Source organism: Pituophis catenifer, unplaced genomic scaffold (assembly GCF_029215685.1).
Source record: "Pituophis catenifer annectens isolate HBS135680 unplaced genomic scaffold, rPitCat1.0.hap2 SCAF_2, whole genome shotgun sequence".
Classification (NCBI taxonomy): domain Eukaryota; kingdom Metazoa; phylum Chordata; class Lepidosauria; order Squamata; family Colubridae; genus Pituophis; species Pituophis catenifer.
Window position 1 is genome coordinate 168,994,642 of NW_027256882.1, and position 16,903 is coordinate 169,011,544.

Here is a 16,903-nt window from a genome sequence, read left to right on the forward strand (position 1 = left end):
TTTCTTGTTCTACTTTCAGATGTTTTGGAGAATTGATTGACCCCAAGGGTGAAATCCAGCAGGTTCTGAGAGGTTCTGGAGAACCGGTAGCAGAAATTTTGAGTAGTTCGGAGAACCAGCAAATACCAACTCTGGCTGGCCCCAGAGTGGGGTGGGAATGGAGATTTTGCAATATCCTTCTCCCAGGAGTTGGAAGGGAATGGGGATTTTGCAGTATCTTTCCCCTGGAGTAAGGTGAGAATGGAGATTTTGCAGTATCCTCCTGCCACGCCTACCAAACCACACCCACCAAGCAGCACCACGCCCACCAAGCCATGCCAACAGAACCGGTAGTAAAAAAAATTGGATTTCACCACTGGTTGACCCCCTCTTCTTTTGTGGCAGTCCCTTAGATACTGGAATTTGTGAACTTCAGCTTCACAAATGCCTTTGATGGCTAGAGAGTATGGGAAATTGGACCACACTTACAGTAAACAGGTTCCCGAAGATAGCTATTCACCGATGATTTGGAAACCATTGTAGGTGGAATGCATCATTAGGACAGGATTATTTTATTGTAAGAAAATCTTTGCTCCTCTACACATTCCTACTACCTAGGCTTCGGACTAATAATACAGTATTCCTAATAGGCATTCACTGGTTGACCTTGAACCTTGAATGCCAAAAATAATTCTTGTATCTGTGTGCTGGATTGTGAAATTTCCTCTTTTCTTGTATTCACACGTTCTAATTTAGAAACTTCAGACAGGTTTTTAATGCTGATCTCTGCACTCCTCTGCAGTGGCTGCTGCAGTCCCACCCCAGCCTGACAATTGCATCCTGCATTATATGAGGCACTGCAACGCTTCGGAGGCGAAGACGAAGCAGGAGAAGGCTGGTAATTGGAGAGAATGCAGAGGACCAATGCAAAGAGATAAAATGCTTTAATGCAAAATTAATGAAAAATGATCCTGGCAGGGATTAGGCAGGATGTGTGAAAAGTTACAGGGGGTTGGGGGGAGGGGGAGAGGGAACAGAGCGGGGTGGGGAGAGAAGAAAAGACTTTACAAAACCATGGGAAGGCTAAAGGAATCTTAGCACTGACTGGCAAGTTCTGAATACTGCAAGCTAATGGGGAATACATTATATACAAGGTGGCGACACTCATCCAAAAATAAACCCTAAGCTCTTTTAATGAGTATCACAGGATGCAACGTCTGGTTTAGCATACATAGCAAAAAAAAAGAAGATATGTGTATACCTTTAAAAACCCACCATCAGCCTGTGGAGCTTCCATTTTAGCAACAAGATGTTATTTCAAGCTCTGTTCTACAGACAGCTGGCAAGCATTTGACTTACTACTCACCTCACCCTCACTTCATGTTTGGAGAATTGGATAGGGGATTGGGGTGAGGTCAGATTGTGATTTGGGCATACAAGAAGGCTGAGTGGGAAGAAAAGCCACCAAAGTTTTGTGAGACGACCTTTCCAAATTTCCAACCTTCTTTCTCCCTATCATTTCAAGAAGGGCAAGGGAACTGTTGGACATAACAGTGAGCCCTTCTGAGGCTCAGAAAGCAGTAAACTATCTTGTTGTTGCTTCCTAGGCATTGTAGTTGCCATGATGGATTCCATCCTTCAATACAGCCACAACATGGCTTCTGGACCAGTTACCTTTCATGGTGGGAGTGGTGCGAGAGACCTTCTTCCTCTGCCTTGGGGACATTGACAATCCTGGCTGCAAAGAGAAGAAAGAGAAAGTCCTAAGAGATACAAAATGCCAACATTCAGGTGCAATGTATAATCTTCTAGCCATGTGTTGCATCTAGCTCTTGCTACTTACAGAATGAAACAAGAATGAGTGAAAAAAATCATTGAAGATCTGGAGTTCCAGCTTCTCCTTTGTGATGGGCACATAATCTGGTGATTACCATTTTCTTGGCTCATGCCTTTGGGTTGGTAAGCTAGAATCAGCCCAAGCCTCTTCGCTTGTATTCCCCTTTTTCAAGTTTATGATCTGGAGAGGTCTATAATTCTCCCCATTCCCATGGAACAATGGGGAAAAAACATAGGGTAAAGAGCATATGGTTTTTGTCTTGTTTGACCTCTTCAGAATCAGACCTGCAGATCATCTCAGAAATACAATTGAGGCTACAAATCAGGGTTGGGAAAATCTAGACAACCACAGGGGGGCAGCAAAGGGCTAGATTTCCTGTACTACTTTGCTGCCAGCTGGTGTTCGTTGGGAGACTTTAAGTAGCGGTAAAATTAATTCCATCTTTTTCCATGATTAAAGCTTATTAATTAGAGCAATGACAATAAAACTCATTCCAGTCCAATGAAGGCTTTGTGTGTGGCACTCACACTTTGGTCTTCCTGGCATTCTGAAATTTCGTCTTTCACTTTTACTTCTTAGTAAATATCTTTTATGAGAAGCGTGTACATTCATACATGAAATGTATTCCCCTATCATCATCCTGGATGGCTTTCATGTATCACAATATTACTCTGTTAAATGCATAAATTGACTCCACTGTTCAAGTCTGAGAGCAGCAGGAATATATACCTTCAGAAGCGGGTTGGGGATCCGGTCTTCATCGATTTCTAGGGGAAAAAGTAGAGACAGAGAGGGAAAAGACAGGAAGAACAATAAGTTAAAGGCATGGTAAAGCCAACACACCAAATCTCAGAACTCTGGGCTATTTTTGCAATAGAAATATCTTCTCACTGTCTCCCTGAATTTTATTTATTTGTATTTGTTTATCAAAAGCTTACTTTATAGTAGAAAAACAGTCTCATAGTCTTTAAACAAATTCCAAGTCTTTGTCAGTAAATCAGTCCAGTAGTTACAGATATCTTCTCACCAAACAAACAGTAGTTGGTTAGAATAACAAACTCATTCTGGTTCACAAACCACGATGGTAGCAGATAGCAACTCCTCACTATGGCAGAATATCATACTCTGGTAGCATATCACATCAGCTTCATACACAATGGCAGCATATCATAGCAGCAACTGAACACATTACAATACCTTGCTTAAATACTCTCACAACCAGTCATTACCTAATTACAGCATGACTCAGCATTAAAGTCACATAATACATTTACAGATTAAAGTTACAGTACACTTATATTGCCTGGACAACTTGTTAGGCTCAAACCATATCCTAACACCATCTTTATTATTTCTACAAATAGCTCAAGGCGGGCGAATATATCCTCCTGTTTCCCCCCAAAACAACAACCCTGAGAGGTGAGTTTGGCTGAGAGAGAGGTCACCCAGAGATGGCTTTCACAGCTAAGGCAGGACTAGAACTCACAATCTCTCGGTTTCTAGCCTGATGAGCAATGCACTTCTTGTTACAGTACAGAGTAGACAGAGGCTGTTCCCATATGTGACTCAAGGAGTGCATGAGAGGGCTACCTCCAACTTCTGCACTTCTCCTTTGTGCTTCTCTCTGCATTACTTGGGGCCCTTCAATGTGCTGGACCACCCATCCCGTTGATTAATCATTAAGCAACATTGCTAAGATTCAGCCGTGCTGGAGAGTTTGCTGGTTAACTTAAGTAGCTTTTTTTTCTTTTTATAGTTTTCATATATTTCTATTATTATTAGGGTTGCTCACCCAGACAGCCAGATGTTTAGACTGGATTTGGCATTTTTGTCATCGATTGAGTCAGTCTGTCTGTCTGTCTTGCTCTGTTTGATTAGTTATTTCTGTGCAATTGTTAAGATAAACAAGACATATTGGGGGGGGGAACACCTCTGGAATGATATAAGGGTAAAGGGTAAGGCTATACCAGGGGTCAGCAACCCGCGGCTCTGGAGCCACATGTGGCTCTTTCATCCCTCTGCTGCGGCTCCGTCACTCAAAATATGCATCACAACCACCAATGTGTGACACCCGCCGGCACGTGATTTATTGAGCTTTTCAACCCCCGGTAGGCCAACCATGGATAAATCCAAGAAAAGAAAAGTTTCAGAAGAAAACAGAACGTTTAATTCAACTACATATGCTAGTGTTGTGGCTGCTCGAGAAATAGTCAGGCACAGGAAGGGTTTTGTGGCTCCCGGTGTTTTCTTTTCTGTGGGAAACAGGTCCAAATGGCTCTTTGAGTGTTTAAGGTTGCAGACCCCTGGGCTATACTGTATCCTGAATCTGTGGCTACAATTAGCAAGGACAGACCATCTAAAGGCTCAAAGCTACCACCAGCCAAAGATCCTTTCTATGGTCCTTAAGACCCCTCCTGATCAGGACAACTGAAAGCTGATGGCCAGCCTTCCTGCCACTTGGAGACAGATGTCAGCTGTTCTGTAAGGGAATGAGACAACTTGACACAGCCAACTTGCTGTAGCCAACTCACCATGGCCAACTTGCCATGGCCAACTCGCTGCAGAACAACTCACTGCGGGATAATTTAACAATTAAATTAAATTATTTAAAATAAATAAAAATTATTTTAATTTTTGCCATTCACATTTCCATTCTGTCCCTCCTTTTGCACCCTTTCTTTAATGATTTTGTTCCACCATTTCTTTGGTATTAGTGTAGCTCTTGGCCAGTAGTGAGTTGTCCTATGGCGAGACATGGTGAGATGGCCGTGGCAAATTGGCCATGGTGAGTTGGCCATGGCAAATTGTCATAGACCCGTTCTGTAAGCCCTCAAATAGGCATACACCACCTTTAAGACAACCCCAAGAATCTTCCCCTAACCCAAGCCTTAGCTTGTATACTTGATGTTGTTCCTCTTTGCAGCCCTCGGCCACCATGAAATGCCAACTGTGGCTGTTTCCCACCCCGACTTAACAATAACAAAGTAACCCTACAATCTTGATGTTTGCCCCATCTCAGTAAACCCGAGGTCTTCAAACTTTTTAAACAGGGGGTCAATTCACATCCCTCAGACTGTTTGGGGGAGCCCTGGACTGGCTGGGTGGGCGGGGCTAAGTGTTCATGTGACTGGGTGGGCGTGGCCAATTTAACAGCCCATTAAACTTTAATTTGTTTTGCTCCGGGGGTGTTCAATTTTTCACCTCCCCCACCTCCAGCAGCATTCTGCAGGCCAAAACCAGGCCAAAACAGCTTGATTTTTGGCCAAAATGGGCCATTTTTGCCTGTTTTTTGGCTTCCTGGGGCATCTGTGCACCCCATTTTTTACCTCTCCCAACTCGAGAATGTCTCTGTAGGCCAAAATTGTTGGCTTTATCTTTCAGTTCCAGCCCTCGGGGCTCACAAAGGTTAAGTCCTGCGCTTGGCCAAAGGGTGGGCGGGGCAATGTGGGCAGGGCAGCCTAATGGTCCTGCTTGGGCCAGATTTTTTTTTATAAATTTTTTTATTTTTATTTCTCATAAACACATTTACATGTACAGTCATTTTCATCATTTTTCATTCATCTTTTCTTTTAACTTTCATTTTTCATTTTTACTTTTTCGGGACTGCTCTTTTACCCTTTACCTTTACTCCAACCTTTCTTTTTCTCCTCCCCTTCTCTTCCTTCCCCTTCTCTTCCCCCACTCCTTTCTTCCCTCCTTCTAACCTTCTTCTCTACTCCTCTTTCCCCTCCCTTTTTTTCCTCTCCTTTTCCCTTTCTACTTTCTCCTCTTCTCTCCCTTCCTCTCTCTCTACTCCTTCCCCTCTCTCCTGTTGTTTCCCTTTTCAGTTCAATCTAAAGTGGTATTCGAGCAGCCCTGATTTTCTAATTATCTTTATTCTCATTTCAATTTTATATTCAATTATTATTTTTATTTCATCATTGCAGCCTGCGGGCCATAGTTTGAGGACCATGCAGTAAACTGTAGCCCAAAAGCTCGAGTAAAACAAGCAGGTTTTCCGGAAGCTTCAAGTATTAAAAACGGGGCAAAACTTCAGTTCTGGCCCACCAATGAGTAGCTTATCCTATCCACCTGCTCAACTACAGTCCGTGATCTTTTCCCCAGGGATTCCAAAGTTGGCTTGGTTCACAAAGGGCTGGACAAGACAGCAGGTGTCGTGGAGGACATACAGCAAGCCCCGGTCAGATGCTGCCTGGAAAAACACCTGAGGCTTTTTCCCACAATCCTGCCGCTTAAGCAGTGGCCTCTGCAATTTGCTGGATCCCTGCCGGCAGCCTGTGATTTTATTTGTCAAAGTGCCTGTCGTGCTTGATTACGCTGCGCTTTGAGATTTTAAGGATGACTTATGCCGACTGCGGAATCGCATTACTGGCAGCACCTCCACGTTTGAGTCGTTTATTACATTATGATGGGAGTTTTATTATTGTTTTATTAGTTGTCAGCTCTGTTATGGGTAGGGTGGGCCAACTGGTCCTACAGAAATTGAGCATGTGAAGCTTTCCATGGTGATAAACCTTTTTATTGCCCATAGAATGAACGGCAATTTGAGGTACGGCAGTAAAGAGCCTTGGCTAAATTGTTAGCTCTTCCCAGAAGGAGACCTCGGGAACAATGGTGTAATCTAGTTTCTGCAGGTAGCTGAATGCTGTGTTTTTTATTCTGTTGTTAAAGTGTTCAGTTTTGGCGATAGCTCTGGTCTTTTTAAAGTCAATTTCATGTCCTGTGGCTTTAAAGTGTTGGACCAGGGAAGAGGTTAGACCAGAGAAGAACCAACTTCTTCCCTGGTCCAACACCTTAAAGCCACAGGACATGAAATTGACTTTAAAAAGACCAGAACTATCGCCAAAACTGAATACTTTAACAACAGAATAATCAGAGAAGCCATCGAGATAGAAAAACACCCACACAGCATGAATAAATGAGATGATACCTCCTGCCTACCAGCCATTTGGAAACCTGTCCTTATTGACAAACGAGTCCCTAACACAAAGAATGACACCAGACCCACACTCATGAAAACCACACAGGATGTCATCACCACAAATCCACGCAAAAAGCAAACCAAAACCCACACCGATGATGAGGCACAACCACAAACCAGAAGCCAGACCACAGCTGCATCGTTAGCCACTTTAAACCCCTCCAATCCATACATGAAGCAAACTGACACCCACCATGAAGATGTGGCACGACCACGAACGCGAAGCCGAACAACAGCAACACAGCTCACCAGCTCAAATCCCCCTGCAACTCAGACTAACCCGAGCACAACCAAGCCCCCACCCAAACAGAACACCCCCCCCCATCCAATCAGAGCACAGCCAACCCCGCATCCAATCAGAGCACAGCCAAGCCTCCAACCAATCAGGACATAGCCAAGCTCCCACCCAATCAGTTCAGACCCCCACTGGCAGTTAAAAGGAAGGGACAGCTGCGATCACACATTGCTCCTAGAAGCACGAAGCCGAAAACACCAGCCTGAAGATGACGAATGAGACTTCGTCAAAATGTCGCCAAGACACTTCCAATTTTACGCGGGAGAAAAACCGAATAACCAAAGACCTACATACATACATACATACATACATACATACATACATATATATATATATATATATATAAATCTCTCCTCCCATTTTGCCTCTTACAACAACCCTGTAAGGAAGGCTGGGTAGAGCAAAACCGACTCGGTTAAAATTGCTCTGTGGCAGAGGATGGATTTGAACCAGGCTCTCTCAAGCCTGAGGTCAGCACTTGAGAATGACTACAACAGTCTGCTTCTCTTTACAGGTAGACCTAGAGTATGGTGGCTCTCATGGTTAGGATACTGGATTGGAGGTTAGCAAGCCCGCGTTTGAAACCCATGTGCTGTTGTGGGGCGGATGAGCTCCCGTCCTTTAAACCAGCTCCTGCTGGAGACATGAAAGGAGACCCAACTGGGCGTCCCCTGGGAAACGGTGATGTTGCTGGCTAATCCTTCCAACCCGGAAGCGTCTCAAGGCTTCTGACACGATTGAGATGTGATACAGGTAGTCCTCAAGTTATGACCTGCAACTGTCACAACTAATAACAGTTGTTAAGTGGGTCACCATGTGATCAGGCTTGATATTACAACTTTTTGCATAAATGATCACTTTAGGGTGGTTTTTACCAGAAACTAGAAGCAAATGTCAGTTTCTGGCAAAATGACATAAATCATAGTTGTGGGATGTGGGATGCTGCAGATAGCTGTAAATGTGGGCTGATTTCCGAGCACTCAAAATGCAATCATGTGACTGTGGGTGGGGGGGATGCTGGATCTTCAAAGGTGGGTCATAAGTAGCTTTTTTGGGGGGGTGTCTGTCATCACTTTGAATGGCCGCTAAGCGACCAGTCATAAGTCAAGGACATGTGGTATCTTAATTGGGTGAAATTAACCATCTCCAGATTTAAATATTTTGACCCAATTCATGACAGAAAGATTATTTGAAATTTCAAAACCTATCCAGAACTCTTCACAAAACGGGCATTTCCAAGGCCCTTTCTCTATGGCGGTTGCTCTGGACTGGCACCATGCATCAGCATTAATACCCTGCTGGCCTCAGGCAGCCAAACCAACTCAAATTGGCAGCTGAATTTAAAGCTAAGACGGTCTTGGAGGTGGACCAGGTGATAATTGGCAGGATGCCTAGCCAATCTCCACCTCCCAACTGTGACATCCTTGGAGCTCCGCGGTCTCCTTCTACCAGGCTTTTTGCAGGCAGACCAGTGTTTTTCTTTTCCTTTTTTTTCCCTCACTGCAAGACCAAATGTGGGGATGAAGCAAGGATAGGGGTCTCGTACTCGGAGGGTAACTTTTTCACACCTGTCTTTTAGGAAGCTGGAGAATCGTCTCCAACTTCGCCAAAACAGAAAGGAGGAGACTTGTGTTCGATGTGGAAAGTTTCAAGGATGGAGCCGGTAACTATGCGGAAGTGCTCCAAATTGTGAAAAGGAAACAGAGGTTAATGTTTACCAGAACTCAATGGAGTTTAAATGTCCAAGTTTAAATCCCAGGGTTCAATAATCCCTGTAAACAAGCAACAAATATTTTTGAACTTTTCTCAGGTCCATGCAACTGAATGAACCTGATCTGATTCAATTAAATATGATTTGATTGCTTATTTGTTTCCTATGACTATCATTAAGTACTATACCTTATGATTCTTGATGAATGTATCTTTTCTTTTATGTACACTGAGAGCGTATGCACCAAGACAAATTCCTTGTGTGTCCAATCACACTTGGCCAATAAAGAATTCTATTCTATTCTATTCTATCTGGTTGTTGGGGGCAATATGCTGACTCTGTAAGCCGCTTAGAGAGGGCTGGAAAGCACTGGAAAGCGGTATATAAGTCTAAGTGCTATTGCTATTGCTATCGCTATCTGGCAGTCAAAAACTGGATAACTACCATACTGCAGCAGGGGGTTATTGCCTGTATCTCTTTGTGATCATCTGGTGGTCTATGCAGCCCAGATCTGGAAGCCCCAGCCGAGACCATGTTCTCAAAATGTTGGAGACAGAATTAAGCCTCTTGTATTAGAGTTAGTTTGACAGTAGTAAGAGTTTGCATAATTCCCTCTCCTACGTTTTATAATACGTAATCAGGTTTCGATTTGACTAGGCAACCCCTGACCCCTTGGCTCATTGCTTCAGAGATATTCCCTTATCTAAACAGAGGCACAGGTTAGCTACGGTCGGGTATTAAAAAAAACCAGTGAGAGCAGAAGCGAGTTCCAATCTCATGCCGATTTCCCCATTGACTTCACTTGTGGGAAGCTGCCAGGGAGCGCTGGAAATTAGGTTCATGCGATCACTGCTAAAAAAAAAAAAAAAAAAAAAAAGCAGTATCGTAGGGTGACGTGATTGCATGGCAATGGCCACAACTTTGCCACTGCAACTGGTCTAAAGATCCTTGAAATTTCAATCTTGTGGGATTAATGGTTTTGGGACACGGTTAATGTTAAGTTAGCATATTTGAGGTATACCTGGGTTCAAAAATTGTCACCTTCACTCAGTTGAAGGTGACAAACAGACAAGGGAGTTGCAGTAGTTTATAAATAGTATACAATAGTTCTCTTTTGTTGTATTATTCATTTATTTCTAAAAAAAAGAGCTTTTGTTTCTTCTTCTTTTGTTTTTTCCAAACCACTGCAGGAAGAAGCAGTGTTTCTTGATAAACTAGGTAACTACCATTTTATTTACCCACAGGGAGAAATTGTTATAATTTATAATTGTGCCCCCAGTTAAATAATGTAAAACAGCCTGAAATCCCAGGAACTTCAGGGGCAGCTGCAGTGGTCTCTCTGTGTGTGTATGATGAGAGAGAGAGAGAGAGAGAGAGAGAGAGAGAGAGAGAGAGAGAGAGAGAGAGAGAGAGAGAGAAGGAGGGAGGGAGGGAGGGAGGGAGAGAGAGAAAATGTGTGAGTGTGAGAGCAAGAGAGAGAAATAATATGTGTATGTGTGAGAGAGAAAGAGAGAAGGAGAGAGGGAGGAAGAGAGAATATGTGTGTGTGAGAGAGAAAGAGAGGGAGAGGGAGGGAGGGAGGGGGAGAAAGAGAGAGAAAATGTGTGTGTGTGTGTGTGTCTCTCTCTCTCTCACACATACACAGAAATAATATGTGTGTGTGAGAGAGAAAGAGGAGGAGAGAGAGAGGAAGAGAGAGAATATGTGTGTGAGAGAGAGAAAGAGGGGGAGAGGGAGACAGGGAGGGAGGGAGGGAGAGAGACAGAGAGAGAGAGAGAGAAGTCAAGATGAAGTTTCTGATTGTATGATCAAAATCCTACCCCTTTTTATGTGCATTTTATGAATGTCTCACATAAAAAGGGTGGGCTTTGATTTTATGTGCCTTGTGTATGGACTCATAAAATCATGTTTTGACGCACAGACACCCCGCAAATACTCTGATGGACATTGAAGGGATTTTAGGTATATAAAATGATGGTTACTGAAAAGATCTCCATAGCTGTCCACTTGCTACATCAACAGCAAAAAAATATTCCAAAAACTCTCTTAAAGCTCAATGTGAAGATAAATATCATATGTGTACAGTGAGAAGATAGCTGGGTGACCTCTCTCTCAGCCAAACTCACCTCACAAGATTGTTGTTGTGGGAGAAAACAGGAGGATATATTCGCAGCTTTGAGCTATTTGGAGAAATAATAAAGCTTATGAAAGCTATTTCACTTGTCCTTGGTGACATCAACTTACAGGCATCTTGACTGATTATGAATCACCACAATGTCATCTTGTTAACATCATGACCTGATATGAAGACCTCCTGATATGACTTTTCCCAGGAAGATGATGACCTAGGGTTTTGGTTTTTTTTTAACTGAGCCAAAGAAGCAGACCAAACTCCAAACAATATCTGAAATGCCTTAAAAACAAAAATGGGTTTTTGTTGTTTAAAGGAGTGGTGATGATGGTTGAGAAGTTTTCCTCCTAAAAAGTCTTCCTTCTGCTCTAAAAAGCTAAGCAGCAAACAGTGAAACACAACCAGACATATTCTACACTATCTAAAAGGTACATAATTTGGAGCATCTCTGTCACCCAGGAAACATACCAGGATGTTACCATGGGAACTAGAATTCTGCCGGACTGCCAGGCTCCCCGTTCTTGACTCTTCCAAAAGCAGCTACAGTAGTAGTTCCTAGCGCCAAATCCCACTTTTAAGTAAATCAGTCTGGTGGGCAATATGCTAAATTAATAGAAAGGTTGGAACTTGGGGCAAGAAGGATAACTGAGAAGACTATCATCAAATGTAATCTTTGGGAGTTGCAATCATCCGTTTTAACAATAAGATATACACACTTAACAATCCAGCCCTGTAAGATTTCAGAATCAGTTCAACGTCAGCAGCAGCTTCAATATATTGTGACACTGTCCCCCTAACCACATTCTTCTGTGACCTTCAACCAAGCATGGTAGAACATCAATTTTGCCTTTTGGCAACTTACATGGATGCATTCAGCCATGGAGGGTTTTTTGGGGTGGGGGTGGGGGAACAAGGTGAAAGTAGTCTTCCATTTTTTTCTTCCAAGAGATTTGTTTTGACTTCCCAATATAGTCTACAGTTTTGGAGTTTCCTGGTGTTCTAAGCTTAGCTTTTTTTTTTTTTAAGCAGTCAAGTTTGGCTAGGTGCTGCCACCTGCTATGGCAAAAACATCTTTAAAAAGTCTTTTAAAACATGCCAAGGGTAATAGAAGAAGCACCTGAAGGGGCAGTGGGGGCAAAATTGAAAAAAAATCTGAGCGAAATGCAGTTTGCACACCTTCTTTACAAAAATGTCTGTGGAGATTCTCAGTCATCCAGGCTGTCTCAAAAGTGCTTTTTCAAAAGGTAACTAGATTGGAGGTGCAGGGTTGTTGTCCTGAGGAAGAAGAAGATGACGTTTTGTTTCACATCCAAGAAGCTTTCATCAGTTCTGGCAGGATGGTGGGGGTGATGAAAAGATTAATTCTGATAGGATGGGGGAAGGTGTTGGAAGGATCATATTTCTTTGCAGTCATCTGGTCATTAGCAGCTTCTTCTTCTTCTTCTTCTTCTTCTTCTTCTTCTTCTTCTTCTTCTTCTTCTTCTTCTTCTTCTTCTTCTTCTTCTTCTTCTTCTTCTTCTTCTTCTTCTCCTCCTCCTCCTCCTCCTCCTCCTCCTCCTCCTCCTCCTCCTCCTTCCTCAGGGGACCCTCTTTTAAAAAGTAAATAGCAGGCAAAGATCAGAGTGGGAGGACCTACACTAGTCCTCCTTTCCCCAAGATTTATAGACAACTCTATCCAGAAGGATGATCTTTCCTGTATCTTGCCTGATCACTTATAGATTTAGTACTGGAACAAGAAATTGTGTGTGGGGGGCGGGGAGAATCTTTTAAGTACAGAGAGACTCCAACAGGTTTAATCCTGCCTCTTCAGACATGCCTCTTCTTCTTTTGAACACCAGATCCACAGATCGTGTTTAGTTGAACAGTAACAATGATGACAAGTGTGTAAAAAGATCTGGTAGGAGCCCACTATCCTGATATTTCAGAGAATCTCTCTTCTTTATTTGTTATATTTCAGGTACATGTGTTTGGGTTAGGGGTGGTGGTGGATGTGCCTGTATGTTTTAATATTTCAATGTTATTTTTAAAAAAATCATTTTTTAAAAAAGTTGTAGATTTGCTCTGAGAAGGACAGGTTGGAAGAGAAGACATTTGCTGACATCATAAGAAGCAGCCAGTTTTGTATTTTTTAAACGCATTTTTTATCCTGCCTTTATTATTTTAACTCATACCTCAAGGTGGCAAATATGATTATTACTCCTTCCTCCTCCTATTTTCCCCACAACAACCCTGTGAGGTGGGCTGGGCTGAGAGAGACCGACTGGGCCCAAATCACCCAGCTAATTTTTGATCTCTATGGCAGGACAAGAACGAACTTCTGCAGATCTGTCGCCCACTACAGCTCTTTCTTTTAATACAACTATCCTGCCACTCCTTGGGCAAAGGAGGAAAAAATTATATGTATGTGTGTGACACACACACACACACACAGACAGACACATACAAGTGATAATAAGAGCCTTGGTAATACAGTGGTCTAAGGTACCCTGTTATTAAGCTGGTTATTAAGACCAGCTGCCTACAATTACTGCAGGTTCGAATCTCGCCAAGGCTCAAGGTTGACTCAGCCTTCCCTCCTTTCTAAGGTAGGTGAAATGAGGACCCAGTTTGTGGGGGCAATAAGCTGACTTTGTATAAATATACAAAAGGATGAAGGCTATTGCTGAGCACATTGTAAGCCGCCCTGAGTCTCCGGAGAAGGGCGGCATATAAATCAAATTTAAAAAAAATAAAATAAGGGCAATAATGGAAGTTCTCCAAGTCTTGCAAATAGTTCTGCCTTGCCTTGCCTGTTATTCTTTTATTCCAAGGAATAATCAGGAATCTGACTTCAGCTTTAGGTTATTGCTTGCCGAAAAACAGACCTATTGCTCTTCCGCCTCCTCTGTCTGAGATCCACCTTTACATCATGGCAATGCAGTGGGGGCGAAGGCGGGAGGGGCCGGGAGCAGTGGAAGAGAAAGTCTGGAATGGCTCTCAAGTGATCTCTGCTCCATTTAAAGATCAAACACAGGTGCCTGCTGGCAGAAGGAGGCGGGGTGTGTGTGTGTCAGGCGGTAAGTTAAAAAAAGAAAAAGAAAAAAAAAGCCCACTTGCTGAAACTGTAACTGGAGTATGATAGCGATGCCTGTGTTGTTTGCAGGTGGGAGAGCAATGTTGTTGTGTTTTTCCCCACTCTGGCAGCCTGTTGTGCTCAGCACAAAGAGTTGGGCTTCAGATGCGTGACAGATAGATAGCCCAGCAGGCATATCATAAATGGTAGCTGAGTTTTGAATACGGCCTCAGTCAATCCTTGGAATTTTGTTCTGAAAAGGGCATTTCTTCTAGGATGAAAATTACTGTTTATAGCCGTTCGTTAGGCAGCCCTGCATTTAAATGATTAAAATAAGGACAATATCACTTTCAAAATACGCATACAGGACTTGTGCTGGCCCCCTTCAATGCTGTTGCCAGTGACATGCGCTGTAAATGAATCAGCACCTGTATTTCCTCTCAGAGTTTAGGGGTAGCTAGATATGGTAGCAGATGACTCACAACCATGGGGAATGTCTATGGAGATTCTCAGTCATCCAGGTCATGGTTGTCCCCAAAGATGTTTTTTTCAAGAGGCAACTGGAAAAGAGTTTGAAAAAGAGGTCAGTGAGGCCATCTATGTCAGGGGTGGGTTCTAATTTTTTTTACTACCGGTTCTGTGGGTGTGGCTTATTTTGTGGGCGTGGTTTGATGGTTATTTATTTATTTATTTATTTATTTATTTATTTATTTATTTAATCAAATTTCTATACCGCCCTACTCCCGAAGGACTCAGGGCGGTGAACAGCCAAGATAAAATACAGATAATACAAATATTAAAAATCCCTTAAAATTATTAAATATTTTGGCCGAAAACATGTGACAATTCTTTAGGATTTAGCAGAGGTACTGGTCTACTAGGCTTTTAACTGCTTACAGAGCTGTACCGGTCTACCCATTTGTTTTTCGAGCGCACTGGTCTACCACCACACTGCCTTTTAACACTGATCAGCTGTAGGGCGGCCCTTTGAAGCTCTGTGGCAAGAGTTTAAACAGTTTTTTTCCTTATAGCCCAGTGGTTCTCAACCTGTGGGTCGGGACCCCTTTGGGGGTCGAATGACCCATTCACAGGGGTCGCCTAAGACCATCGGAAGACCTATTTTCAATGGTTTTAGGAATAATTTTATGGTTGGGGGTCACCACAATATGAGGAACTGTATTAAAGGGTCGCAGCATTAGGAAGGTTGAGAACCACTGTTCTAGCCGATCAACTGGCTCTCAGCAAATAGATTGGGGCGGGGCCAAATAAAAGGTAAGAATAACATGGGGGGGCAGCTCCTGAACAAAGAGAACCGATTCGGTGACGTCATATCGTCACCGATACCAGTTCGGCCGAACCAGGCCGAACTGGGAGGAACCCACCACTGATCTATGTCAAAATTGAACATCCCTCTCTCAACAGAGGGGGAAGGATACAACATCATCTATCTGCAGTCTACAACACAGTCCTTTCAACAGTTCCAAGAAGACTCCACACTCATTTGCACCACTCAGGGGACCCTGATGACACAGATAAACTTCCAGGTGACCTGAACGATCTGCTAAAAGAATGCAAATGTCCAGCTGTCTGCAAGGAGTATAAATCCTTCCATTCCCCACCATCCCATCAGAGCTGAAGAAGCTTCTTGGATGAGAAGTGAAACGTCATCAAAGAAAAACCAGAAAGTCCAGTTGCCCCTTGAAAAAAAAAGCACCTCTGGGACAACCATGAGGAATGAAAATACTACCAGTTGGTTTAGTGACCGTTCGTAGTTACAACGGCTCTGAAAAAAGTGACTTGTGACCATTTTTCACACTTATGACTGTTGCATGTCGCCTTGGTCACGTGATCAAAATTCGGATGCTGGGCCACTGATTCATATTTATGACGGTTGCAGTGTCTCGCAGTCATGTGATCCCCTTCTGCGACCTTCTGACAAGCAAAGTCAATGGGGAAGTCAGATTCACTTAACAAGCATGCTACTAATTTAACAACTGCAGTGATTCACTTTTACAACTCCGGCGAGAAAGGTCGTAAAATGGGACAAGACTCACTTAACCAATGCTTTGCTTAGCAACAGAAATGTTGGGCTCAATTGTGGTCGTAGATTGAGGACTATCTGTACTGCCTGGCAGGACTAGGAATGAAAAAACAATGGAATACTTATCTGGTCCACTAACAATGACCTTTTCTCAGATAATCCAAGCTGGAACAGATGTTACAAAAAGGGACAGCTACCAAAGAGTTTGAAAATCTTGGAAGGATGCTCAAGGCTCTAGAGTAGTGATGGTTAACCTTTTTGGTGCTGAGTGCCCAAAGCATGTGCGTGTGCCACAGCCCCCAAAATGCAATGTTAGTGCCCCCCACGCATACACTCTGCACATGCATGCATGTTCCCTGCGCATGTGCCCCCCTGCGCATGTGCCCCCCCTGCGCATGTGCCCTGGGCCCCCGTTTTGGCTTCCAGGTCAACCCCATCAAATCCTAGCTGCCTCCTGCCTTCCACGATCTCCAAAGTTTCTCCCCCATTGAATCCTAGCTGCCTCCTGCCTTCTACGATCTCCAAAGTCTTTCCCCCCATCGCGTCCTAGCTTTCTCCTGCCTTCCTGCCACGGAGAGGCACCTGCAGAGGGTGGAACCTGCAGAGATTGGGGAAGGCCCTGGCCCCGTGCATGTGCGGCAGACCCGAAGACCAGCTGGCCGATGGGAGGTGCGTGCATATGCGGTGGAGCTGGGCTGGGGCGATGGCTGGCGTGCCCGCAGAAAGGGCTCTGCATACCACCTGTGGCACGCGTGCCATAGGTTCGCCATCACGGCTCTAGAGCATGGGTTTCAAACACGATCGCGTCATGTGCTGTCACATGATGTATCGCGACGTTTTTGCCTTTGTGGTGTCAGGGTACACGTGGCCTGCACA

General features: G+C 43.7%; 1 protein-coding gene across 2 annotated transcripts in view; it reads right to left on the reverse strand.

The window, feature by feature from the left end:
- The window catches only part of LOC139312861 (protein phosphatase 1 regulatory subunit 1A-like), a 98,266-nt gene that overhangs the window by 12,635 nt on the left and 68,728 nt on the right, over window positions 1-16,903 (reverse strand). For both annotated transcript variants that reach the window (XM_070938016.1, XM_070938017.1), the window contains exons 3-4: window positions 2,546-2,583; window positions 1,654-1,717 (exon numbers count right to left, since the gene is read on the reverse strand). In XM_070938016.1, coding sequence (XP_070794117.1) covers window positions 1,654-1,717; window positions 2,546-2,583 — 102 coding nt within the window. The remainder of the gene's footprint in view (window positions 1-1,653; window positions 1,718-2,545; window positions 2,584-16,903) is intronic.